This window comes from Mastacembelus armatus, chromosome 1 (assembly GCF_900324485.2).
Source record: "Mastacembelus armatus chromosome 1, fMasArm1.2, whole genome shotgun sequence".
NCBI classification, from domain to species: Eukaryota; Metazoa; Chordata; class Actinopteri; order Synbranchiformes; family Mastacembelidae; genus Mastacembelus; species Mastacembelus armatus.
The window spans coordinates 14866916-14894539 of record NC_046633.1 but is presented as its reverse complement, the minus strand read 5'-3'; the positions used below and the strand labels follow the sequence as shown (position 1 = coordinate 14894539).

Here is a 27624-nt window from a genome sequence, read left to right as displayed (position 1 = left end):
GGGGGAGACCGCTGGCCAGCAGGGGGCGGAGTCTGGAGGCAGTCAAGACGCACAGCCTATCATAAAGTTTGTCACTGCTGAGATTGCTGCTTACCTGTGCGCCAAAAGCGCTGATCTCGCTTCACCTGGACCGACAGCAATGGAGAAAATTTGGTGAAATATGACGAGGATATTATTTTGCTTTGTGCATTTTTCGACAAAGAGAAGAAGCAACAAAGCTGAGCTGAGACAAAGCTGCTCCAAACAAGGTGCTCTTATTCCTTAAAAGAAGCAGCTCCACGGGCAAGCAGGTAACTCAGGGATTTTCAAGTGCTATCACTGCGACTTACTGTCAGTGTTACCCTATCTGTTTATATTAACTCTGTATTAATGTGAGATGTAGGTTACAGAGAACTAAAAGTATGAGAATAATTTCATACTAAAAGCAGGCAAAAGAAATAAGTTAAACTAAGCAAACAATTTTAGTACAAATTTAAAATTCTTAAAAAAGACAATGAGACCTTCAGTAAATTCTAACATGCAAATAATGTTTACAAAAAATAGAGTAAATATAATAATAATAATAAATAAAGTTTGAATTCTGACCGTGTTTCTTGTGTTACTGGGATGAGGCAGCTTAGAGCAGAAACAACACAAATAGTTGCATGGGTAAAACATTCATTCATTCATGTATTGTCTATGTAGATTTTTAGATTACGTTTGAGTGACAGTAGTGTATCAATTTCAATGGGATCTAGCCTACAGTGCGTCAGATAAAAATAATTCTGAACATATTCTATCATAAATTTCATGTAAAATATTTACCGTATCATCAAATCAAATCTCCATGCTCCTGCTGTTGAGAACTCTTGACTTTTCCTTAACAACAAGCATCATGGGCCTGTGAGATGTTAAATAAGACCTACAATGTTCAATACAAGACAAATAAAAATTCTACGCCACATCAAATAGAGGAATAATAAACAGCATTAAGCTTTTCATTTTTAATTCAGTGGTTATTTATTAAGAGCAAACTATTATTAAAAAGTGCGCATTACAGCATTTTCTCAAAATCCCATATCTTATTCCTTTTTTATATACAGCTGCTATTAAGATAAATACCTACAGAGTATTAAAAAAGTGGTATATAACAGTAATAACATTAAGTGGTTGGGGTGAAGTTAATTTTAAGTACTCCATATACTGGTGGGTAGTTAGCGCTAAACAATCTGGAATATTTTAACCCGATATAGAGTGAGACAAATAGAAGATGCAGTGCTAAAATGCTAAAACGCTAAAATACTGTGCCGAGCCCTCAAACGCTGAGGCCTCTGGTAGATAGAGCAGTAACCACTTGTATGGACAATGTCAATGCCAATACTGTATATAGATATATATATATATATACTGTCCTGTCAGTAACTTAATCTTATCTATACATATATACATACACATATATATACATACATATACATATAATAAAGGTAGTCAATTAAATTTAGATTAATATGCAAACGAGGGATTAAGGGCTTCATTTTGCACATATCATTAAAATTAAATAATTTTAAATAAAATCCTCTCCTGGCTGTCTAATGTTGCTGTTCATTAAGATATATATAGTGAAATATAACCAAGCACATCAAATTGTATTCAGATGAGCTACTCTTAAAGGACAGAATATGACTGTAGCCCATTTTTGTGCATTTTTACAAATCAATTCAGCCACAAACTCTGCATAAATTACATTCAGTCTTATTTGGGAGTCAGACGATTTGGTAAATCACTTGTAAAAAAGATTTCTGGTTGCACTCTTTCTGCTCAGACAAAAAGAAATGGATAAAAAAAAAAGTTTAATAATTGCTGTATAAATTGCAGCAGTTATTGAAAGTATGCAGCAAAGAATGCATTTTCCATACCTGTGTAGACGTCAGAGGGATACAGACACTTCTAAATCATTGAGTGCATAAAACTGTCATCCATATCTAAACTATCTTGGCACTTAGTCATACCTGTAAAGAGCAAAGAAACCAATTAGAAAGACTAGTCCTACATCTGGAGTTCTGCATGTAACTAACTTAATCTGTCATTCAGGTGTGCAAGTGATACTTTTGTTTAAAATCCAGTATATTTCAAACAGATATGTAGTTTCAGTCGTCCTTACGTTACCACAACCATCAGAGTTTTCAACAGCTTGGTCACTGAGGAGTTTTAGCTCATTTAAAGTTTGTGTGGTGTCATTTCTGCACATATGGGCACTTAGCAAAGGTCAGAAAGTTTTGATTTTAACAGAGAAATATCTGAAGTTCATTAACTGATGTGTTCTACTCTATTCAATTCAATTCAATTCAATTTTATTTGTATAGCGCCAAATCACAATACAAATCATCTCAGTGCACGTTACAAAAACAAAAAACCCAACAAACCTCTCATGAGCAAGCACTTGGTGACAGTAGAGAGGAAAAACTCCCTTTAACAGAAGAAAAAGCCTCCAGCAGAACCAGGGTCAGTTTGGGCGGCCATCTGCCTTGACTGGTTGGGGTGAGTGGATACTCTACCCATAAAACAAACTAGTTGTAAATGGAACTGGAGACACTGTTGGGTAAACTGAGAACTGAACTGGACGTGTGAATTACACTGGTAAAACCACTTTCAACTATATGAATGTAAAAACATAAACTAGCAGATTAGAAGTCAGAAAAAGTGCAGACACTGCTGGAGAGGCCTATTAAGTAGCTTTCCAGATATATTGACTAATAGGACAAAAATTTTGTCAGTGAAAACAAAAAAACCATAAACCTTGACTCTAAGTCATGAAACACTCATTGTATTGTCAGTGAAATGTTTGCCCCCTCTTTCTGCATTTTACCAAGGGCAGATGTGTAAACTAGGGCCTGTGCTGGGTCTTGATTGGGCAGGTTTTATGACCAGAGCTCTGTCATTGCTCTATACTGCCCTCCTCCTCCCAGGCTGCTGTCCCCCTGGGGGCCCCTATGCCAGCTGTTTCGCTTAGATACTCAGGATGCTCCCGGCACTTTATGGAACGGAGGAGGATGCTGTATTGGTTTGTTTACGGTCCTGTCAGTGTAAGTGCAGTTCGAGGGGCCATTCTGCCATGCGTCTGAGTAGCATTCCCAAAAAATTACAGAGCAGTGACTCAGCTCTGGGCTGACGCAAAATAAATCAGCTTGACCTTTAACATCAGACCTTTCATTATGGAATTCCAAACTAATTGCTTTACGATTTCATTGTGAACAAAAAGCATCTCTGAGTGGTTTGACTCAACTTTTGAGAGGATGAAGTGTACTCTTCTTGGTTTGGTCACATTTACTCAACAAATTGACATCTACTAGACCTTCACTGTCAGACTGAGTGACATGACCTGTGACACGACCTTTCGGGTCCTCTGGCTGTCTCTGTCTCTAACCTACATCATCAACAGGATGTAACCCTTCCATTGGAGCTTGACCCTTTTGCTTCTGGGTGACATTGGGTAGCGTGCTTTATCAGATATGGTATCACAAGAAGTGACGTCAAAACTAAGATACCAGCCTCTAAAGCTTGAGAATACGTTACTGTTTCCTGCTGTAAAGATAATTGTAGATGTCTGAGGATGGGGGTGTGGTGGAAGTCAACAAGATTGTTTAAGAGCTAGGATATGTTTGGAGCCAAGCATAAGTCTTCCAGGCTGGAACAAATAGACTTTGGCCTGCAGCCATACCTCCCTGGAACTTCATACATTTCCACAGATTTGTTGAGCTTTGCATCACCTTTAGAAATCTGAGCCCCTCCTCATGTATGAGACAGTGGATTGACGTTGATGAGGTGTGCATAAGTGTACATACCTGGAGTATGTTTGGGACAGGATGCTGTTTCAGCGCGTGTGTCCATAATTATATACATAAAGTAATTGTTCTCATGTTATTGTTGGACTCCCATTCTCAGGCTCCTGAATGCCATCAGTCTACAACTCTTGATGCATTCTGTCGCCAGTGTGTAAGAGGCGGGGCATTTCATCGGAGCTCTTTTTGTAACTTGCCTGTAGGCCTGCTGTTGTAAATCATGTGTGATTCATAAAAACTGGTTCGCCTGTCTGCCAGGTTTCATCTCCACAAACCTCAGAGATGTACAAATAGACTTTGGCCTGCAGCCATACCTCCCTGGAACTTCTTCCTTAACCAAACTGCTCTCCTGTCAACACTCCTGTTCACTCTGTGCCCTCCCCCCATCTTATCAGCGTTTACCTCCCCCCAGCACTGTCTCTGCACGGGGCCAATGATGTTGTTTTCTTTGGGCTTGTTTTTGACTGTCCTCCATGGGAAGTACCTGGCAGTGGATACATGTGGCAGGCTTCTGTCTGGACACGTCTGTCTCCCCCTCTCTTCTGTCTCCACGGCCACGCAGCGTGAGAACTGCAGTATCCATGGCAATGAAGGAGGTGTGCTTGGGGTTGGTGATTTAAACATTGTAGACAGGAGGATTTAGGCCAGAATGTCTGCACCTCTGAAGTTCAGAATAGTTTGTTTAGCGTAAGCTGAGCACCTTCAAAGTCTTTTTAGACTGAAAAATGACCTCAGGGCTTCAGAGTGGTTCAGTGAAGTGACAGAAAATGTATTTGAATGAGAAAGACTGATTTTATACCAGCTCTGATGGGAAAACAATTTTCTGTTCTATCTTTCTGCAGGCTTTTTCAGTGCATCGCCAACCCACTATGTGGTAATCTTCTCAGCGTTACCCAAAAGATAGTGACTAACAGTTTGAGTGGCTGACCTCATCACCAATCCTGCACCTGCAACAGCTGCTTACATGGCCCACCCTTACGAGCCCTGGTTACGGACAGCACCACCTAGTGGCAGCTCAGAAGACATGAACATCCCATCATGGTGGGACCTCCACAGGGATGTCCAACCAGGGAGCTGGATAGACCTGCAAACGGGACAGAGTGTCAGCTTGCCTTCAGTGAGTCCAGGGAACTCCATGGGGTTGCAGGCCTCTTTAGGGCCTTATGGCTCAGACCCACAGCTGTGCAGCCTGCCTCCGGCCCAACACAATCAGGTCTCCCACTCATCACACCTCTTCCCGCAGGATGGCTTTAAAATGGACCCGCTGGCCCCAGAAATGCTACAGCAGGAACCTTTCTCCTTGGAGGAACCTCAGGAGACTTCTGTTTCAGCCCGCCCCAAACCACAGCGGCGCTCCTCTTCTAGAGGTGCTGGTCAGGCTGTGTGTCGCTGCCCTAACTGTGTCCATGCTGAACAGCTGGGCCAGAGCACTGATGACAGCAGGAGGAAGCACATGCACAACTGCCACATACCTGGCTGTGGCAAGGCCTACGCCAAAACCTCCCACCTGAAGGCTCACCTACGGTGGCACAGTGGGGACCGGCCGTTTGTGTGCAACTGGCTGTTCTGCGGCAAGAGATTCACACGCTCTGATGAACTGCAGCGCCACCTACAGACACACACTGGGGCCAAGAAGTTCAGCTGTGCGTTATGCCCCAGAGTCTTTATGCGCAATGACCACCTGGCAAAGCACATGCGCACACATGAGTCCCCGCCAGGGCCCGGAGAGGAGAGGGTAAATGGAGATGGGCGGATGGATAAGGGCTTTGATGCACCTACACCTCCTCAGTCATCCTCAAACATGTCTGCATCTGACACCACAGAGCCACAGCTGAAGCTGAAATGTGAGACAGACTCCTCAGTCACCAATGTGACAGGGTAGTCTGTCTAATTTCATCATTTTCAGAAGAAATCTCTGAATATGTTCCCCGCTTTGTCATAGAGGTGTCATAGTTTAACAATAGAATAGAGAAAAGGAGAAAATTTTGGACAAACCTTTACTCGTGGAAACTGGATGGAAGGCAGAAATTTTACTGCGTTTACTGAAAGTGAAAGCTAACTAAGGATGCAACTGAGCTGAAGCTGCAGATTGTTGCCAGACTCCTATTGCTGCTAGAGCTTATAGTACCAGTAGGCCAAGTGACCGGGATGAAGGTGGCTTGTTATCCTGTTTACATTCAGTCAAATATGTTAATGGAAGAACTGGGGAAATACTTATTCTCCAACATAGTTGAATTTACCAATTTCAAACGCATCATGCCTGTAAACAGAAAAAACAGATAATCCTTATATTTTCTTTCTGTTTTTTCTGGTGTTGTGATAAAACTGGAAAACACAATTTTTTAATTTTAAAAAGGTCAGTAGGCATTTGGACGCTTGACAGTACATGCCACTAACTTGTATGTGTGTGTGTGTTAGTATGTAAGTGATTAATATTAAAATCATATGTAAACAAAATGAAAACACAGCAGACCAAGGAGAGACCTAATGTGATGTTGATGTGATGCTGACTGATAATATAATATAATATAGAATAATATAATATATGTTAACATAATAGAATATGGGCTAATAGAAGAGCAAAGAATAGAATAGAATAGAACAGAACAGAATAGAATAGAATAGAATTATCCTACTAGAACACAATAATGCTAAGAAACACTAAATGTGACAATGATGTGAAACTTCTGAACTGACAAATCACAGCTAACTGGCCAAAAAAATTAAATGCTGAAGACAGTGCCTCAACTTCTGTAAGGTAAGAACAAGAAGATGAAGGTGGACAAGGAGAAAAAAATGCTGCCTGGCTAAGTAATTCCTGGTTTCTGTTGGGACATGCTGACAACAGCGGCCATATCTGGTATAAACAGGACTTCACAGATCCGCCCTGTCAACGCAACAAGCTGCTGCTGTTGAATGACACTTCAAGCACAAAGCAGCACATCATTACATCATTAGAAAGGTAGTTTAATACTGTGGCCAAGATTTAAAGGTGCACTAATCAATATTTTTATAAAAACAATCGTGTGTATAATGTGAATGGTGTTGTTCATAGTGACAAACTAACAGATAATCAACTAACTCTGCACTTACCCTCAGTTGCACTTAGTGTTTTTTGCATATCTGAGTTTTGGTTTGGTTTTCTCGCTCATAACTTTACTGTTTTGGTTCAGTCTCACTGCTCTCATCACCCCCAGGTCTAGCAGCAGGCAGCTGGCATCAACAAAAATGTTTTCATTAAAACTCTAAAGGCTAATCATCCTGGACCAAATAACAGAGAGACAGAAACTTAGTGACTAGGCTGTAAGAACTACGGTAAACCAACCCATATTAAAAGGACAGCAAATTGTACAAGGGGCCATAAACATGACTTCATGTGAATAATAACATTATGCTTTTTCACTGGACGTGCAAATAAGCAAGTGTTTATGAATACATTTGCCATTATGGCTTCATGTGTTGATAATATGTTTGCATGTTCTGCTGCCTCCAAGTGGCCTAAAAGTAAACTGATTTTGTTGCATATATTACAAATGTGCTGTAACCTGAAGGAGCTGACCTTTGTTCATGCCTCAAACAATTCAGGCTGCTCTAGAAGCAAACTGTTTTCCTATCAGTGATATCCACCTTGTTAATGACTTTAATCAACACCATAACAATTTACATGTCAGATCAAGCTATTGCCCAAGTTACCAACAAAGAAGTGTGAAGGGCTTGTCTCTCAGCACATTTTATTAACAGCTGTCAGTGTTTCTGAAACTGAAGTTTCCCCACATTCAGCAATTACAATTCATTTCACAAAACACGATTTCTTGAAACATGACAATCATTTCACTCCTCAGGAGAATTTACATGCTATTAGCAGTGTAGTAAATGAAAGAAAATATAATAGAACACTTGCAGCAGAAAATGTTTAGGTTATTTGTTTTGGATAATTAACTTTCATAATCAGTATGGTAGTTCTATAGAAAACAGTGTGAGCAGCTTTACAGTTTAAAACTTAGGATTTATGTAAACCGTCACAGACATTAGGCTGAGATATTAGAGAGCTTACATTACTGAGGGCTCACAATTGCTGTATTAATGTATAGAAGATAAAAAAGGAATACAGTGCATAAACATTAGTCAATTATTGTGTATTGACTAGTATTTTTATTTTTTGTTGATATTATAGATAGGCTTGTAATATTTTGTTATATTATGGACAAAATAATTGATAATTGGTTGCTGTAGTAAATGTTTTAGATGTGGAGAGTGTAATAAAATAAGTTTAACTTTTAATAAGTTAAGTATCAAGGTGTAATAACTTGTATTTAATCTGTTATTGTCCTTTATTAAATAAAAAACTACATTTTGCGTCCATGTCCAGCCTTTATTTGGAGAAGATACCATTTGGTAATGATAAGGTAAAGTTTAATTTGCATTCAAACATGACAGCAGACAAAATATCATTATCATTAATATTAGTAGTAACATAAAAAGAAGAAGAAAAAAATTGTTTTAGTGCCTGTGAAAGGCACAAGACACTGTTGCCTTCTGGATCAGGGTGTAGCTTTTAGTGATATCAAAACTAGGAAAACGCAGAAAGCATCATCAATGTATCAGTACATTAAGGGTAAACATGACATATATGATACAGTTTGTGGAATGAAAACCACAACAACCAAAACAGCCTCACTGATACAGCACGGCCTTTAATTAACTGGGACCGTATATACGACCAACATCACTTGAAAGTCATGGAGAGCCATAATGTCAATCCACGATGTCGGAGTTTACTAACGAAGTTTGAATGCACCATGAGTAGGAACCGGAAGTGAAAAATACAAAACAGGAAATACATAAAACCCACCACTAACAAGACTCGGTGGCTCCATTTTCTAGGCGATAATCTTTCGTTCTTCAACTTTTTATCGTCAAACGTCAAGTTTGACCATTTTCTTTGCTTGTTGGACTGAGACGACAGGTTTTTAAAGATGGGAGGTGGTGACCTGGTAAGTGTGAACGATCATTCGCTTTGTCTGATGTTTACAGAGTGCGGCCGTTTGTTATTAGCACATACACAGTTGGTGTAACACCACAGTGCGGCACAGGAGTGCCTTAAATGGGTCTCGTTTTATCATCACGTTTAATAAAAATTCAGGGCTGCTTTGGGTTAACGTTAGCTGAGATTTGCAGTAGAGTAGAACTTTGAAAATGACATTTCGTGTAAAATGTTCCCGCTTTAGAAGAAATAATCGATGTGCCCAAGACAACTGAAGATTTGTGGATACTTAGTAGATCATTACCTTCTCATTATGTCCGATCATTTTAGCTTTAGAGTGGTGTAAGGTCAAAAGTACATTAGCTGATAGTTGTCATCAACATTTTATATTCATTCGTGTCTCTTTAAAAATACTAATTCTATTAAAACTATATGACCAATTAAAGGTTCACCTATGAACTCAATGTATTGTTTTCATAACTAAATGTTTTCCCTATTTCTCCTGTCAGAACTTGAAAAAGAGCTGGCATCCCCAGACTATGAAAAACATCGAGAGGGTTTGGAAAGCTGAGCAAAAATATGAGGCTGAGTGCAAGAAGATTGAGGAGCTCCAGAAAGAGCTGAAAGAGGAACGTGCCCGAGAAGAAATTACCAAATATGCAGAGGAAACTGGTGCCCTCAAGTTAGTTCTCTCTGATATTGACTGTTATCTCAGACAAACATCTGTTGCATGAATCATGTAGACTTGACTGCACTCTCACAACCACACAGAAGTTCCATAGGGGTTGTGAATTTGGTCTAAAGGGATTGCTGCAGTTAATGTAACTGGTTAATATTGCTAAGATTGTGAGGAGAGCGTAGAAAAAAAAATTAGGATATTAAATGCGTTATTGAAGGCACCATGACAACCAGTGTAGCTGTACAGTGATAACACTTAGTCATTGTAACTAAGCATAATTAATCATTCCACTAGGCCTTATCCAACCTGATGGCTGGCATTTTGCCCATTCTAGACATCTCTGTGAAACCACTGCATTTACATTTATGATAGGTTGTTGTTAGAGAGTGGCCTGATACGCCATCTTTGGGCACACATGATAGAGCAACAATCTAGACAGAGAGCTTTAAAAGCCCACTAATTTTTTGGCATATTCTGTTGTGTACATTGGTAACCGACAGAAAGAAGGATGATCGGCTGGACTGGATGTACCAGGGCCCTGCTAATCAGGTGTCCAGAGATGAGTATCTGTTGGGACGTCCCATTGATAAGCAGATCACAGACCAATACCAGGAGCCAGAGAGCGGCCCTTCTGCCGAGACTGGCCTCCTGCCTGGGTCCATCTTTAACCCCGTCACCCCTGCCTCCACCCTTGACCTGGCTGCCAAGATCAGGGAAGACCCCCTGTTTGCAATAAGGTTAGTAAGTTTTTTTTCTCTTTTATGTTTTTTTTTTCTGCCAAAAGCTGCAAATCATCTAATTAATGTTTTGTTTTTTATAAGGAAACGTGAGGAAGAGAAGAAGAGAGAAGTCCTGACTAACCCAGTAAAGATGAAGAAAATTAAAGAAATGGTAAAAAGTCACTAATATCTGACATTTGCATGTTATATGGTTGGTAATATTCTTACTGACTTCATTAACAAAACAAGGCGCAGTTAGACAAGTGGTCTTGTGTTGGAGGCAGAGACTGTCAGGTGTTTTTATATGTGGTAAATTGTTGCTTGGTTCTCTCCCAGCTGCGCCAGAATCTTGACAAGAAAGACAAGAAAAAGAAGAGGAAGAAGGAGAAAAAGGAGAAGAAAGACAAAGATAGGAAAAAAGAGAGGAAGCATAAACAGAGTTTAAGCTCAGCCTCAGATGAGGAAGATGAGAAAAAACACAGGTATGTAAAAGGATTGTTTAAAGAAATAAGTATGTATTAGCTTTCTCACTGTCACCACTGTCATGAAGGATTTCCACTCGATTTGTTCAGTAAACTGTTTTAATGATGTCTTTGATGTATTCTTAGGTCACGTCATGAACCCTCAACATACACCCGTTCCCATCATCGTCCAGGATATGGACTACAGGTCAGTAAGGAGCAGAAATGTAACCTATTATTTTAATTTCTTACTGACCAGAGGCCTTAAGTTATAGCAGTTCCATCTTCTCTCAGCTCCCTGCTGGCGGTCATCAGCAGTCCGCCAGTCACTCAGCACGCCGTGAGAGGAGCCGCTCCCGGTCACCTCACAGGAACTACAGGAATGGTCACTCCTCTTCCTCACACAGAAGTGACAGGAAGGTCGAGGCTAGATCTTCCAGCCCACAGAGAGAGCGTTACAACAGGCAGAGGAACCACATATCCAAGTAAGAGTTCACGGAGCTCCAGAAAGTATATGCACTGCAAGTGTACAGTCATTGGAAAAAAAATACATATAATGTGGAATTATGCCCACATTTTGTGTATTTTGTTGTATCACTGCTTATTCTTTTTACAGCTACACATAAATCAATTTGCTACTTCAATTGTGTAATTTGTTTTACTTTTCTTGATAGTGCAGCATAGTTAAAGGTAATCGAAATACTGTTGAGCTCGTACTCAAAGCCTTCTCATAATCACCATCCAGACTGAGTTTCAGTGATTTAACAATAAAAAAACTGTCTGGTGTAGGAAGCTCTCAGCCGAGGAGCTGGAGCGCAAGAGGCGGGAGATGATGGACGAGGCCAAGCAGAGAGAGGAGGACAGAGAGAATAATGTGAAGAGATACAAGAGGCAAGATGAGCAGGAAAAGCAGCGGGAACAAAATGCCAAGCGTAACGACCATGCTGGCTTCATCCAGTAAGTTTCTGCCTCCTGTTCTCTTTTAAATGTACTTATAATGGCTTCCACTCTTGCATGCTTGATTTCCAGCTTCAATAAAACCTCATCTTGTCCTTTGGCAGTGACATGAAGTTGCAGAGTGCTGCAAGCTCTTCTTTAGAAGACAGGGTGAAGAGGAATATCCATTCCATTCAGAGGACAGCAGCCTCCATGGATCAGTTCATGAAGAGATGAAGACATTTACCACACAATGTATGAACTGACTAAAAACATTGTGCCATCCACTCCTTTGTTTACTGTGTTAAGGCAGAAGGATGGGTGGATGGTGTGGTGAGTCTGCCATGCGCTCACAATACATGGTGGCTTCATGTCTACCTATGGCTTTTATTTTGAAAAGCAGATCATACAAAGGTGACAGTCAGGGTTTATCTGTTCTAACTACCAATACCACATTTACGGTTCATATGACCAGAACTTTGTTCAGTATGTTGTTTTTGTTTTTACAGTATAACCTGGGACTTCTTTTATCTTTAAGATTTTTGGAATATATGTTTGTTAGTTGTGTAGTTCTGTGAGTAGCAACTGGAATAAAATATATCTCCAGAGATGGAGACATATAGAACAGGTTATATAAAATTGATAACTGTGTTGTTTGTGCCCAAACTGATAAAGCACATATACAGTGCATTCAGAAAGTATTCAGACATCCTTTACCATTTTTCCATTTTGTTATGTAGCAGCCCGATACAATTGCTTAAACTCTTTTTTTTCTCATTCATCTAAACTCAGTACCATGTAATGACAGGGTGAAAACAGAATTTTGGGAATGTCTGTAAATGTATTAAAAAGAAAAAACAAATATAATATTTACATGCGTATTCAGACCCTTGAGTCCTTTTGGGTATGACACAACAAGCTTTGCACATCTGGATTGGGAGATTTTCTGCTGTTCTTTGCAATCCTATCAAGTTTGGTCATGTTGGATGGGGACAGTGGACAGCCATTTTCAGGTCTCTCCAAAGATGTTCAACAGGGTTCAAGTCAGGGATCTGGCTGGGGCACTCTTGGATGTTCAGTGTTGTCCCTAAACCACTCCTGTGTTGTCTTTGCTGTGTTTGAAGGTGATATATACATTAAGTAGATAGATAGAACATTATTTGAGCCTAATTGTTTTCACACAATGCATGTATACATTTATCCAATATCGTGTGGCAAAAATCCTTTTAAAAGGAGTTACCCAACAGTATGTTGCCTTACACTTTAATTCAGTCTATTCGTCAGTTAATGAGAAATTCGTTTGAAAACAGATTATCATTTTTGGTGTTTCCACCCAATATACAAAACAAGATGGTGGTGTAATCTCGCCATTAGGTAGGTAGCGTTTTGTAGCAGCGGTCACAGAGTTTGAAGGCAGGTTTATTCTAAGCTCAGTGATGGACAGTAAGCACCGGTGTTACACCGAATCACCGTCGACACTGATAGAACCAAACAAAACTTCCCGTTTCAATTTCTCTTAGCCACGCCTCAACCAAACTATGAAGGCGCTGTTTACCACCGCTCCTGTTCTCCAATGACAGTAGAGATTTTCACTGAGTAACGTCCGACTGGCCAATTACCTTTGTGTACGTAATGACGTGAAAATCATGCTACTCTGATCTCTGTGTTTCTAAATCGTGTAGTCACTGTGGGAAGCTAGCAGTAATTTCTGATATCTGGGAAGAAGTAGTGCGGTGTTGATCGTTTTTAGCGCAGCGTTCATCAGTCTTAGCGGCTAGGAACATACTACCACACCTTCATAATGGTAAGAACCGCATACATGAAGTTTTTGAGCTGTTGTGTAACCGGGTGTAAATGAGTCTTTGCTAAGCTAATGCTAATTGCACATAGGTATCTCCTGCATGTTACTAAAAGTGACATAATATAACAGCTGAGTTGATTTAACGCTAGGATTTACAAGTTAGCATCATTTACGTAGATAACTTTGTTTACTAACTAAGTATTACCTAACGTGCAGTAGATTACCATGGAGCTAACAGTGGATACTTAGCTTAGCCGCACATGAGCTAATGTTGTAGGCTAACGTTATTCTTCTTTTCTACATTCAGTTTCGGGAGACTTTGCTTTTATACCTGCGGCTCATTAGCTTCAACTGGATCTCAGCTATGTCAGCTCGATTCACCGTTTGTAGTGTTATAATTTACTTTAGAGCAAACTAACAGACATCACAGTTTCAAAAGTTCATTACCCAAGTGGTTAGCAATATGCCGGTGTGACAGATCCTGTTTTACATGCAATTTTCCTATTCTAATAATACTATGCATTATCCTGCTTTATAGTAGGGCTGTAATATAAGTTATTTATACCATCAGCTAATCTGCCTGTTCTTTTCGCAATCAGTCTATTGAATGTATGTAAGACTGATAAATACTAATCCCAATCTTTTTTAGCACAATTTGTCTTTTTGCTTAAAATGACTAAAACAAGCTCATTGATCAAAACTGTTGCCAATAAATGTACTGGCACCTGACTAATCAGTTTATCTATGAATTGAATTAGCACTGGCTGACACACTCTTCTCCTTTCCATCTTGATGCAGTCTATTATGTCTTACAATGGTGGGGCCGTCATGGCCATGCGGGGGAAGAACTGTGTGGCGATAGCAGCAGATCGGAGATTTGGCATTCAGGCTCAGATGGTCACCACAGATTTCCAGAAGATCTTCCCCATGGGAGACCGGCTATACATCGGGCTGGCTGGACTGGCCACTGATGTTCAGACAGTGTGAGTGGGCAAGGTGGCAAAGCAGCAGCATTTGACCCCCTCAGGAGTAATGGCAGGATTTCTTTGTAGCTCTACAAAATGATCTTAAATAATGGTACAGACAGACACATAAAAAGACACATAAAAAGCCTGGGGTTTAAGTTTGTTGTCACATTGATATTTCTTATCTCAGAAAGTAGTGAGAGACTATTGATAAGTGCAGTGACATCCATATAAAATGTATTAGGACTGACAGTAACTGGTAACTGTCAATCTTTTTACTGTGCATAGAGCCCAAAGGCTTAAATTCAGACTGAACCTGTATGAGCTGAAGGAGGGTCGTCAGATCAAGCCCAAGACCTTCATGAGCATGGTGTCCAACCTGTTGTACGAAAGGAGGTGAGTGCACTGAGCTTAATTTAGAGCTATCCTATTCATTTGTGTTAAGCTGAAAGGTGAAAGTCGAGGTGGTTAACATGCAAATCCATCGTTAGGTTTGGACCATATTACATCGAGCCTGTGATCGCCGGACTAGATCCCAAAACCTTTGAGCCATTCATCTGCTCCCTGGATTTGATTGGCTGCCCCATGGTGACTGAAGACTTTGTTGTGAGCGGCACTTGCTCAGAACAGATGTATGGCATGTGTGAATCATTGTGGGAGCCAGACATGGTAAGTAGTGTGTGAAGTCTGCATTAGGTGTTATGTCTTAGATTGTTTGCTGGATGCTAAATCACAATTACTACCAGTTTATTTATGTGCAAATGATCTTTCCCCTAATTTAGCACTGCTTAACCTTAATTTTGCAGTGTCCTACGTGCTAATGAAAACCTTAGTTTTGTATTATGTTGTACATTTAAAAGTAGTTAGTTTCAACTTCTGTATGTTGGAAATTGTCAGATTTAATTTTTGGTGTATAGAATTAAAAGGTCAAAATAGATTGTTTTCACAGCCAACAACTGACAGTATGGGAGGTGGACCTAGGACATCCACAAGTTTGCTTCAAATGTTCATGATGGTTAATTTGAGAAATGTGTCTGTGCAGGAACCAGAGGACCTGTTTGAGACCATCTCCCAGGCAATGCTGAATGCAGTCGATAGGGATGCGGTGTCTGGCATGGGTGTTGTTGTACATGTCATGTAAGTTAAGACAAGCACAGCATGTTGTGTGAAATAATACAGGTAGTTTTTGACAGCTGTTTTTCATTTCTCTGGCAGTGAGAAAGACAAGATCACCACACGGACCCTGAAGGCCAGGATGGACTAGCGCTTGTGTACCTCCCCACACTTCACCAACACAGATGTTTTGTATAAAAATGATAAACAATGCTTGTACTTTTTTGTTATTGTTGTTCAATAAATGAACATAAGATTAAATAATTAACTTGACTCATGTTATTGTTGAAAGACGTTGCACTTTGTTGCTACTGCTTTTTGCATGTTTTTGGAGATGGCACTAAACCAAAATGTCACATTTCTCAATTGAGGTTAAAATATAAAAAAATAAAGGAAAGTGAAGAAGGCATGGTTAGGTCACATGAAAAATTTATAACCTTTTTGTTTAATGTTCTGTGATTAGAGACGAGGAGTAGCTAGTATAATGAAACTTAAGTTATCTTTTTCTGGTCAGTTTTGTGATACACCTTATGTATGACCAAATGCATTGCTTTTTTGAAAGACTATTGGCCAGAGATTTTATATTCCTATCATTTGACATTTGTAACTTAAATCACATACTTTGTGAAAAAAAAAAAAATCACTATTGTGAAAAACGCTAATATGAATGTAGCATGTAGGCACATGTTTCTAGATCTAAAAATCCACATATATATGTATATGTATATATATATATGGAACAGTCTGAAGGATATTAGCACATCATAGCAAAAACTGAAAATAATATATGAACAGCCACTGAAAAAATAATCATAGCCAAACAACAAAAACAAGATAAAACTCCCTTTAATATGCAATGAATCATTTTCAAGTAACCTTTTTTCTAATGTCTGTTGGTAACAAAACAATACTGTATACAAACACAAAATTGCTACATTAATGTAAACAAGATATAAAAATGATCCTTATGGTAATAAAACAAGTATTTGCTGCAGATTTCCCCTTTTTAAGTGAGTTTTTATCTTAGAACAGCCTCCACCAAGCTCACGGTTAAAATTTCAAAAATATTCAAAAACAATATGGCAACGTAACATTCAAACACCAATTTTTTTTCTCTTTTTGTGGTTTTAGTCATAACACTCAGATGCTATGTTTCAATGGTGTGATGTTAACTTACTGGTACTGGAGTCTCATGTACACATCAGCCATGCATTTTTGAAATTGCATTCATTTACTTAATACACCATTATATATTAATGTGTTTATCCCCTGTCATTCCAATTTGTCAGCAGTACTTTTTTTGTTACTGAGTAAAAAGTCTGATGGCCACTGTCAAAGAGTTTGTCATGCAATCTGACCATTCTGCATCTGTGCGAGTGCATGTTGTTTACATCGTTGTGTGTCTAATGTAAATCATAAGAACAACAACAACAGAAACTGAAGAGACTGTACTAATGGACTGTTAACTGCTGAAGCTGACACACTTCTTCAAGGCATTAGTGAGACAGTTTCCGTGCTGGCGTGAGGAGTAACAAGCTGGCTGAGGACGACAGGGGAGCACATACATTAAAAATAAAATTAAAAAAAAGGACAGGGAGATTATCAGGATGTCACAAGTTTTCCTTGCAGTGGATGAGGGAGCCAGGGAGATGGTGGTGGTGTGTGTGTGTATTTTCATATGGAGGACAGTGTAACAGGCTTGCTGCATCCTTCTTGCCAGACTGGTCCTGGCTGTGGGAGGACACTGGTAGTTTTTTTTTCCTTTTAAAGAGGGGAGAAAAGGAGGGAGAGAATGGGAGATGGACCTACAGTAAGGTGGGAGAGAACTGAAATAAGTGCGTTTCTGGAGTGGGAGATGGGCAATGGGGGGTGAGTCTATGATAAGATGTTGGACATGAACTCGTAGAATCGTTTCGAGTACTGCTCCGGGTTCACTGTTGAGATTTCAGCCCCTGCCTGAGAAACACACACATGGAACAATATTTTTTGTTACTTGGCATAAAACGCACATGCAGGGGCCTAGAACCTGATGCACACCTTGGAAACCCCATTTACTGTTACATTTACAGTACAGCTGCAACTATTATTTTCATTAATGATTAATCTGGTAATCACTTATTCATTAAGCCTGTAAAATATCAGACAGAGAAAATGCCTGAGCATTACTCAGCAACAAGGGTTTGCAGCAGCAGCTGGCTAGGTAATTCAGAGTTATCCCAGCTGTGTTGCTATTCTAGGGATGTTCTTGTTCTTAAAGCTAGTTAGCCTGCTGAGGGTTCTTTAGTCTAGATAATCCACGGCTATGAAGAAAATAAACAGGTGACTTGTCAGAAAAGGCATTCTGTAAAAAAAAAAAAAATCAACTCTAATGAAACTTAATATGAATGAGTTTTAACAATTTACTACACTATTTTTTAAAAACAATATAATAAATTTGATGTATTTGTATATTCTTTTTATTTAATATTGAACATATTTTAATCTTATGTTGCTACATATTCTGCTGCCTTTTTTATGTGTAGCCATAAATGGAGGCATCATGACAGTTTTGAAACTCACCCCGTGCTTCACAGTTTTGGCAGCATGTGCAGCTTTTTTCTTAGCATCATAGTGCGTGAGGATGTCGATGATAGCCATGAAGTACACCTCCTTCTTCAGAGCACCTGGTACAAGAACAACAAATCACATCAGTTTTATCTGATAACATGTTGTTTGACACCCACATATAACTACTATTATTGTTGTTTGGGACAAACCTAAAGTTCTAAAGTGCCAAACCTTAGTTTTGAGGGCACTTAACTTTGTCAATACAGAGAATGAAGTTTGATTGTAATGTAGATTACTTGAACTGTGTGTTAAAAATGCCTGGAGTTTAAGGTAAATGCAACAAAAAAGATGAAAAACCAACATTATGCAAAGGTTCTTCAACAGACAATGAAACACTTAATGCAAAGCTGCAACTACAATCACTGTCAGAATGATGTTAAAGATCACGCTCACTGTCGTGACTCTTGATTGCGTAAACGTCCACAGAGGGATCAAACTCTCCAGGGCCAAAGAACCCTCCACAGTTGAGAGGGTTTCCAGGACTGTCGGGAGGAGTGCCGAAGGAGCCGGTGAGCGCGCCACCACCCATCCCATCGTTCTCATACTCCTCCTCCTCTCCTACACCCTCCACGTCCATCTCTTCCTGTTCTGCCCGCTCCACATCATGGATACCCACCAAGAGGCTGTAGTCCATGATCTTCAGGGTGGCCAGGAACTGTCTCACACACACACACACACACACACACACACACACACACACACACACACACACAATATAGAGAAACACCCCAATGCCTTATTGGCTTTCATACAGTCAAACAAGTCCAGTCCAATTTTCTATCCTAACAGTCTTAATGATCTGACAGACTGACAGATAGTCAGGGACTTGACAAAAAGGAGCTTCAAAACATGTATTCACTGCAACAAAACCGTGCTGATCTCTACAGTAGATTTGTGGGAAATGTGGCTGTTTCCTACCTCTACATCTCGTTTTAGCTTCTCCAAAAAGTACTTCTTGTTGTCATCTCCTATCTGCAGCTTGTGGCCTTCATTCAGGAAGTCATTATCTTTAAAGGTTGGGAGTTCTTTAGCCTGAGGAGAGAGAAACTGTCATTGCATCAAACAAAATCAGGAATACTTAGCCTGCATTGTATAAAGAATGCGGTCCCACATAGCTAGATAGATACTTCATTCATCCCCCATGGGATTAGGATTCTTGGTTGTATTTGGTAATGTGATTAATACAATTATTATAACAAATACACAGAGATAAAAGTCAAAACTAATGGTCCTTCAAAGATTTCCTGTCTGCCTGGCACAAGACACGCTGCCTGAACAAAGAATGAACAGCTTTCTACTGGCAGGTGCCAGGACTTTGCAGCACACAAAAAGTAAGCAGAGCTTTACACACTGAAAGCATAAGGCAGAACAGATGTTACTACAGGGAATACATCTGCTTACTAATAAACTACTTCATTTAGCTGTCATTTGACAGGTTTGTCTCTGGGGTGAGCTAAGGGCATTTATTTTTGGCCCACCACATCAGCAGCTGTCAGCACACAGAAATAAAACGTACCTTCTCCTTGTCACTGGCTTCCCTTGAGACTGTAGAACCCTAAAACAGGAGAAAATAAGAATTAAAATAGAATTCATTGAAGGCAGCTCAAGATACATCAGAGGCATTGTTTGCATATTACCACAGTATCCACAGACAGGCTCAGGAACTGTCAACATTAGAAAGGCTTTTCTCCACAGGATACAGACAGGAGGAGAGGCCTATGTTACTGTGTGAAAATGTTTTAGTGGGGAGTTAAGGGACATGCAAGCTCTATGCTGTGTTCAGCTGTGGTCATATTTGGCACAAACTCAGAATTATGAACAATCAATGCTCATAATACACTGGATTTGTAATCTCAAGTAACTTTTATGTGATTATAAACTTTCTCTCATTATTACACTAAAATGCGCCTTTGTTCCAACTTGGCTTAAAATGCCACAAGATAAATCACTATTCATGGACCTAATTAATGTTTGTGGCTTGATGTGTAATATTTAGAGCAATCTATTCACAGAAATTGAATACAGTATTCACAAATATGTTCAGAGTGCAATCACTGGAAAATACCATCAGTTGCATTTTTTTCAATCTTAGAATGAGCCATTTAAATCTATATAGGGAGTGGGTCTCCTTTCATGGAGTCAGCCATGCTATGCCGCCATGTTTCTACAGTAGCCAAGAATGGACAAATCAAACACTGGCTCTAGACAGTGTTTTAAAGGTGATGGGCAACCGTACCCTCCCTCATGCCTGGAAAGGGGCATAGGTTGTGAGGGGTGCTCAGAAGGTTGCATTCTGCAGTCTCACCACAGATATTAAACTAGTGGTGAAATAAATATTTTACAGCTTACATGATGCACCTTTAATAACTGTAACTTCAACTGTAATAAGAAAGTGCTCTGATTTATTTTGTTTAAATAAACCAAAACCAAAAAATATTAAATTTACACATTTATTTTCCTTTTTGTTTTTGAGCTTTTATCCCAATATTCTTGACTCCTGCCCTAACCTGAGAAATCATATTCCAACAGTCATATCCCATGTGTGTGGTAACCTACATATCCTACCTTCAGGTCATATTTGCGGTGTACAGTCAGGCGATGGCTGAATACATTCCGGGTCACCACCATGTAGGTCTCCACCCCATCCACTGTTAGTCGATACATGCCCAGGAACTGAGGGAGCAGCGTGTTGCCATGACATTCCACGATAAACTAAAGACAATCAGGGGAGGGGGGCACTGTTTGTAACAAGAGGTGTGGGAGCAAGGAATCAAATATTCACTATGAAACTTATTCAAACTAGACACAGCTCTGCTCTACAGGCTGCTGTGCATCATTTATAAACATGAGTTTAAATGTATCAGAGCACCCATACAACGTCCAGTATATCAACACGTAACAGAAATAAATGTTCTAAGTCAAAAATACTCTAGTGTGTGACTGTATTGCTGGGTCAGAGCCTGCACCTGGTGGTATTTCTTTAGGATGTTGTGCATCTCAGCAATGTCCTCACTGGACACAGTTTTGATTACAAATCGGTGGTCGTAGCTGGACAGGAAGCGGTTGCCAAAGCGACCCTGAGAGTCACTGTTGAGTGGAGCGCTCCTCGTCAGAGAGTTCTGCCAAACAGAAGACATCCAGGTACAGTCTTACTTCCACATCGACAACTTCCTAAGAGCTACTGAGAATTTTAGTTTCATACATCACGTTTGTTGTATCTTAGCTACAAGTAGTGCACCTGGTAGTCCTGGTCATCAATGCAGAATCTCTCCCTCAGGTTTCTGAACACCATGGGGCAGTACTCTTTGAACTTAAAGCGACTAGGCAGGTTTTCTCTGACAGGGAGAGGCAGAGAGCCATACGGTCAGTACAACAGACAGGAGCTCACAGGTTTGTTACGGAAAATGAGGAAGATCATTAACTGTTTGCAAATTATCGCTTGCTTATTGTTGGCTTTATTTCTGCTTTTTCTGCACTCTGCACAAACAACACAATACAGAATTGACATTTACAGCTACAGATCAGCTCCTTTTACAAATACATTTGTTATAATGAGTCTAACTTTAGGTGCTGACATTTTGTTTCATGAGAATTCAGTAAATTAATGAACCTGTAGCAGCAGATAACACATGTAATTCATTCTAAGTAAGCAAACCAAAGAAGTGCATTATCACAAAATAATTAGCACTCCAAAACTGTTACCAAAATGACTAAGCTTAAATTTGAAATGCAAAATGTAAAATCAAAGTTTCAGTGTGACTGTACTGCCTGTCTTCATACCGAAACTGTGATTTAGGATGTAATAATGTATTCTGGTATTTTTTAATCTGGGTCTTAGTCACATAATTGGGGCCATTCCGACTGAGTCATGCTTAATTGGGCACTTGTATTTTCTGACTCTACACAGCAGAGGTGGTAAGTGCAGTTAGCTTCAAAGTAAAAGCAGCCACAATTATGAGAATAAAAACATACAGGAAATCTCACTTCAAGTTACTTTGTGTTTCACATTTTAGCTACCTGACATAATAGAGTTTTAAGTGTCCTATTACTGTTGGTTGGTTGGTTTGTGATCACACATTTCTGTGATCAGTTTCACTTGAACACAACTTCATCCATCTTAACATGCTTAAAGCTGCATAAGCCCCAAAAAGACCAGACCAAACTGCAACAATGCAGACATAAAGCAACAGCACAGTTTCAACTAATAAGTCAACCTTGGAGGCACTGAGCCTGTAACAGTGGCCTAATTATTTCACAGTTAAAGTACTTTTTATTCAGTGCTCAAAATATTTTGCCTACTCTAATGTATAGGGCCAACTTCTCTGGTCATACTTGGTATTACTTGCAACCTTAACAGGCTTAAAGAAAACACTGTGCTGATTCAGCCCTATACTGCTACTTTGCCATCAGAATGATTTGAATTGCAAAGCTGTTCAGTTAAATGGTCAGTGAAGCTTTGACAACACTGTCTGTGAACACAACCAAACCCCACAGTAAACTTTTCATTGTCACATTATGGATGGTGGTATTTGTTCTCAAGACAGCAAATATTAGGCCATGTAGCACCAACTGCTTAACTGTAGCAGCATTGCTTTATGGGACAGACTGTCAATCATTTTGTGAAGGACAGCAGGTGTTCTGGTGGTGGGGCTGACACATGGATTACAAATCAACAGACTGTACTCACTACATCCAAGTTGTGATGTACCTACTTGTTAAATAGGTGGTTGTCCACTTTGATCTTACTGTAGGCTTTAAAGTCATCTGGCATCAGCATTACTGGTACAGGCACATTACTTAACTCGTTAATCTGAGGGACAGATGAGAGAAAGAGAGAGGTCAGACAGGAGCCTGAAGAAGAGGAAGCAGTCAATATATTTACACTAACAGATGGCACAGTTATTAAGGATTGATTAGAAATTAAAGCAGCAACATTTGCTATTTAAAAAGGCATAAAACAGACTCCTATGAAAGCACTAAACTGTTGTACCAAAAAGATTAAAGATATGCTGAATGCTATTATTTAATCAAGATCATATGATTAGGGTGAAACTGACGAAGCTATGTGTAAGCAATGTGTAAAAATAGGTGTTTAGCACTTTCATGTGACCTGCACAGGTTCTACCAAATCTCTTCCAACTGTTTACCAGTACCAACAATTAACTTTGGGACCAAAGGATAGGCTGACAGTCTCTCTTGCTATTGCTGGTAAGCCCCCATAGGCTGATCTTATCTGCTGAAACACATCCACAGCAAAAGCTCACACTGATGCACTTCAGGAAAATCTCCTTGCAGATTAGCAAGTCAACAGCCACACAGAAGAAATTGGGGGCAAAGACTGAAGAGATACCACTACCACCAGAAGAAAAGTTAATTCAAACAGGCTTTAAGGAAATACCTAGAAAGATAACAGAGACTGATCAAATGAAAGGGGTGACACATATCACGGGTGAGACAGAGAACAAAGCCTTTGTGGTGCTGTTTGGTAATTTAATACGGATTCTTATAGATTCCCTGTTGAATATGCAGCTGTTTGACCAGCACAACAGCTGCTTAGAACATTTGCTTTATTTGGGTGACGTCAGCTTCTGTGATCACATGCAAAGTTCATGAACAACCAATGTTACTTCAGTGATTACCCTATTCCAAACGTTTTGTCCCATACTCCCATACCATATTACATAAATACAACAAAACAGCCGTTAGCCAAAGATAATTAAAATAAGATTATAAAAGAAAATATGTGCAATAAAATTAAAATAACTGTATGCTGCACAGGTGTTTTAACTACTCTTTATGAACACACTGTGTCATTTGAAAAGACCATGCTGTTATTTCAATTGTCATTTAATAACACTGTATTGGGAGCACAATAAAATACAAACTCTCCATAAAGTTGAAGCTCTGGTGGATCTGAGGGACAATTATTTTCGGGAATGGCTTCAGGAAAACTCATTTACTGTTTCTGAGGGATTAACAGCATCAAACAGATGCAGCACATCACCTAAACACTGAGTGACACTGTGTGTAAGTAAAGTCCTCCAGCATCACAGCTACAGCACTATTAAAAATGCATACAACTTCTGACTGGAAGAAGAGAGCTTTGATGAGAAGTCTGTTTGATGTCTTGAATTGGCTTCCCACCCACACCTCAAATCACCAGGCCTGTGTGCTGCACCCACACACCCACTGCCATAGTTCAACCACTGAATTCTGGAGATACCGCAGTGATAACCTTATCATTAGCCACTTCATTAATTCCTTGGATGCATTTTATTAACTGTAACATTTCATTTAGCAAGTGTTTCTGGTTCTTAACTTATATGTTGCCGAGTTTAACACGGATTAATGTATACATACCTTTCCAGTGTCCCAGTGTTAATTTTACTATCGTTGGTCTGTCTTTACCAGCTTGGGCATTTAACCACATTTAAGTTACTGCCAATTACTATCAGAACTCATGTGTGGAAGAAGAGTCAGTTGACCACCCAAATGTTGACATATGACCACAACAGTACTGAATGGAGAGTGAAGTATTTTAACAGACACAAAATAAAGGAGCTGAGCGCAAATAAGAACTTGCGGTATCAACAAAGAAAAATGCAGACACCACCCACTTCTATTTATAGTAAATCGAAAAGTTTCAACCATGCACAACCCTTGGCACACCTGAATGGATGCTTTTCATGCATCAATCAAACTGTGCAAGGCTGGATGTCTGACACAACAGCCAAAAGGTGCACTGCACACTGGACAAGATCAAGCTGCTGGTGCAAACTCAATCCATCCATCACACGAGTATCGAATCTGTCCTTCACTGTGCTTTTCATAGCCAGAGGCAACCTCAGCCAAAAGTGAATGTGATATATTTTTCTTCTCTATTTATAGGGAAATGAGGTGATGGAAGTAAGTGCAGTAACTGGATGCATGCACAGAGCGTAGGAGCTGCAAACGAAAGCTCAGAGCAGGTTTATTTTAACAATAGGCAGGCTCGTGTTTTGCAGCTGTAAAGCTGAAAATCTGTGTAACCTGCTGCTCCGGCTGCCTGTCACACCCCTCCCACTCCATGCCTGCACTACAGCAACCGCAGCTCACGACTTGGCTCTTAAACACCTCGCTATCCATCATTTATGAGTGCAGACAGACACTGCTGTACTTTATGGGAAACTGCACGACCTGTCATGAACATGCTGGTCCGCTGATTATCATGCCAAATACTACCTTAACGTGTGCAACAAGGGGCGACTCAGGAACCTCAAACCGCGCCTATCCACCGCTGCAACACGTATGAAAACGACTAACGACTAGCTCAGCGCCGAGTCAGACTACAGACTCCTGTTAAACCACACTACTAGTTAAATACTTGACCAATGCCCATGAAACAGACAAATTACACGGCGAGCGGCAGCATCTAGACTGGCTTGACAGGTGAGGGCAGCTGGCTAACAAGCTAGCAGGCTAGCTAAATCAAAACAGCAGCATAAACAAAGTGCACGTTAGCAACAGCATGCCATTTAAAATGTGTTTACCGTATGGTTGACTCCCCACATTAAAACGCTGAGGATGGGCTCGCTCGCACGGAATAATTTCACTTTCTGTCCTATAAAATGCTTCTTTTTCGTCTTGGTTTTGCTAGCGCTGATGGGCGCTGCGCTGGTGCAGTTGGATGACATGTCTCCGGCTGGGAATTCAGGCGACGCTCCTCACTCACTGTCGTTCAGAGCCGCTAAACACAACACAAAAACTGCAAATTTAAGAGCGTTTAAAACATCTACAAGTGCATCGTGCCCGTCGTCCAAATCGCTGAGAGCCTGTGGATAGGGTAAGTGTCTCGTTGGGAGTCAGCGGTAGAGCACTGTGCGCCGTCACCACCCTTCCTCCTCCCGAGCAGGCCGCGGCGGAGTCCAGAGAGCAGCTAGCCGGCCATCGGGCTCCAGCAGCCTCACTCTTAGGTAAACCGGTAAACACTCGCGGGTCAGACCCTGTCCTTCCCCTTTAACACCCGAAACCCCACACTAACGTGATGCTGTTTCACTTGGCAGCAGTCCCATCGTTATGCGCCTGAGATTGTTGTCAGTCTCCACCAACCAGCGCTGCGTTAGGGGTCTCCTCAAGATGGCGTCTCTGCTACACTTCGCAGTCAACGGCGCCCCCAGCAGGCCGCCGGGAGAACTACAGGGGTCCCCACAGTGGGCCGCGGACCTACCCTGATGCACATAGGCAGTGTAGACGCGACCAGCACACAAATGTGGGCCCTGTTTTCTCAACATACTATAATTACTGTGATGCGTTGATTATACCTTTTATTACACCATTGCACAGGCTAAGGGAAACGCCAACTGACTGGCTCCTACACTGAGGAAAGATACTGCATCGCTGTATTTCCTAGTAGAAAAAAAGCAAATAAGTTCTGGCCCAGTCTTTTGCACTGCAGCAATAAAGAAACAATCTGCATGGCTGCATTATATTTGCAGAGAAGGCTGGATTAGCACTTGCTATTGTTTTTTTGAACGGTTTACAAATATTAATAGGGAATAGTTTTAAATAAAAGTTCTGTATTTTAACTTGTATATTGCTGTTGACCTCATGTTTGTAAACACAATAGCAAAAACTGACGAAAACACTGCAGTGAACAGATTATATTTCAGATGTTTGAGAAGCAGCACACGTTACAAACATAGTATTGCATAATTCTACAACCAAACAGACCATTTGATGTTTATCTTGCAAATCTCCTGCAAATGATGAATCAAATGACTTTTAGTAGCCACTTTAAGCTCAGCCTGTCTATTGTCCTCAGTTACATGGGAAGATGGTGATAATGGACCTGGCACTAATGTGTTTGTTTCTGAAACTGAAGGCAATGCTGCTTTATTCACCAGCAGGCTGACAAATATATCATAATCTATTGACATTAAACCAATTTGAGACACTGCTAGCTGACTGCATTGTGCTGTTTCCTCTCTCTCTCTCTCTCTCGTTCTCTTCTGTTTGGTTGCCATGATTTACTTTTTTTAAATGGTGTCATTACTTTAAGGCTTCCTGTACCCTCTAAGTGGTACAGATAATAGATGGATGGACAAATGATTGCTTCAGAGTTCACCTGAAGGATTCAGCATCATCACAACGGTGTGAACAGTTTTGTGGGTGTGTAGCAGGATTCTGAAATGCAGTTGCTCAGTAATATGAGCCAGTTCAGTGTTTGTTGCTTCACCCACCATCTTTCAGAGACACCAAGAACATACCAGGATCAGAATCAGGTTTATTGCCAAGTATGTTGGACACAAGGAATTTGACAGTGGTTCTCAGTGTGTTTGTCACAGCAGTTCACACAATATGTACATAGATTTATTAAATTTAAGTGGGGGGAAATAGAATAGAATACCAACAGAATAGGAATAGACATAGAAATAGAAATAACATTAGGAGTAGGTCAAGTCCAGAGAGTAGAAGAACTTCTGAGTATTGTATATTTAGAATATTTACAGTTGTTAGAGATACAATAATTACAGTTGTTATTCACAGTTATTGCACCAATTAC

The 27624-nt window shown here is 40.2% G+C and overlaps 4 protein-coding genes across 4 annotated transcripts; 3 read left to right on the top strand and 1 right to left on the bottom strand.

Moving 5' to 3' along the window:
- Positions 1–95: 95 nt before the first annotated feature.
- sp6 (Sp6 transcription factor) lies at positions 96–7992 on the top strand. Its single transcript, XM_026303654.1, has 2 exons — positions 96–290; positions 4661–7992. Exon 2 carries the CDS (start codon positions 4783–4785, stop codon positions 5698–5700), a length of 918 nt encoding a protein of 305 aa, XP_026159439.1. The 5' UTR covers positions 96–290; positions 4661–4782; the 3' UTR covers positions 5701–7992.
- Positions 7993–8642: 650 nt separating this feature from the next.
- Positions 8643–12478, top strand: cwc25 (CWC25 spliceosome associated protein homolog). Its single transcript, XM_026302383.1, has 9 exons — positions 8643–8812; positions 9312–9484; positions 9982–10218; positions 10303–10372; positions 10537–10682; positions 10809–10869; positions 10956–11146; positions 11451–11618; positions 11723–12478. Exons 1-9 carry the CDS (start codon positions 8795–8797, stop codon positions 11832–11834), a joined length of 1176 nt encoding a protein of 391 aa, XP_026158168.1. The 5' UTR covers positions 8643–8794; the 3' UTR covers positions 11835–12478.
- Positions 12479–13234: 756 nt separating this feature from the next.
- On the top strand, positions 13235–15744 carry psmb3 (proteasome 20S subunit beta 3). The gene is made up of 6 exons (XM_026303446.2): positions 13235–13401; positions 14197–14381; positions 14652–14759; positions 14855–15032; positions 15406–15500; positions 15579–15744. Exons 1-6 carry the CDS (start codon positions 13399–13401, stop codon positions 15625–15627), a joined length of 618 nt encoding a protein of 205 aa, XP_026159231.1. The 5' UTR covers positions 13235–13398; the 3' UTR covers positions 15628–15744.
- A 560-nt stretch (positions 15745–16304) lies between these two features.
- Positions 16305–26211, bottom strand: LOC113128402 (phosphatidylinositol 5-phosphate 4-kinase type-2 beta). The gene is made up of 10 exons (XM_026303707.1): positions 25613–26211; positions 22796–22893; positions 21322–21418; positions 21050–21202; positions 20649–20795; positions 19600–19638; positions 19002–19115; positions 18477–18738; positions 18036–18139; positions 16305–17432 (listed from the first exon to the last, which is right to left on the bottom strand). Exons 1-10 carry the CDS (start codon positions 25754–25756, stop codon positions 17352–17354), a joined length of 1239 nt encoding a protein of 412 aa, XP_026159492.1. The 5' UTR covers positions 25757–26211; the 3' UTR covers positions 16305–17351.
- Between the last annotated feature and the right edge of the window lie 1413 nt (positions 26212–27624).

Coding starts and splice junctions, on each gene's coding strand:
- cwc25 (XM_026302383.1), top strand. Junction 10,373..10,536: donor TGAAGAAAATTAAAGAAATG/GTAAAAAGTCAC, acceptor GTTCTCTCCCAG/CTGCGCCAGAATCTTGACAA. Junction 11,147..11,450: donor CAGAGGAACCACATATCCAA/GTAAGAGTTCAC, acceptor TGTCTGGTGTAG/GAAGCTCTCAGCCGAGGAGC.
- LOC113128402 (XM_026303707.1), bottom strand. CDS start 25,756: ATGTCATCCAACTGCACCAGCGCAGCGCCCATCAGCGCTAGCAAAACC. Junction 19,116..19,599: donor AAGCCAGTGACAAGGAGAAG/GTACGTTTTATT, acceptor CTCTCTCCTCAG/GCTAAAGAACTCCCAACCTT. Junction 17,433..18,035: donor CCAAAACTGTGAAGCACGGG/GTGAGTTTCAAA, acceptor TGTGTTTCTCAG/GCAGGGGCTGAAATCTCAAC.
- psmb3 (XM_026303446.2), top strand. Junction 14,760..14,854: donor AACCTGTTGTACGAAAGGAG/GTGAGTGCACTG, acceptor ATCCATCGTTAG/GTTTGGACCATATTACATCG. Junction 15,501..15,578: donor GGTGTTGTTGTACATGTCAT/GTAAGTTAAGAC, acceptor TTTCTCTGGCAG/TGAGAAAGACAAGATCACCA.
- sp6 (XM_026303654.1), top strand. CDS start 4,783: ATGGCCCACCCTTACGAGCCCTGGTTACGGACAGCACCACCTAGTGGC.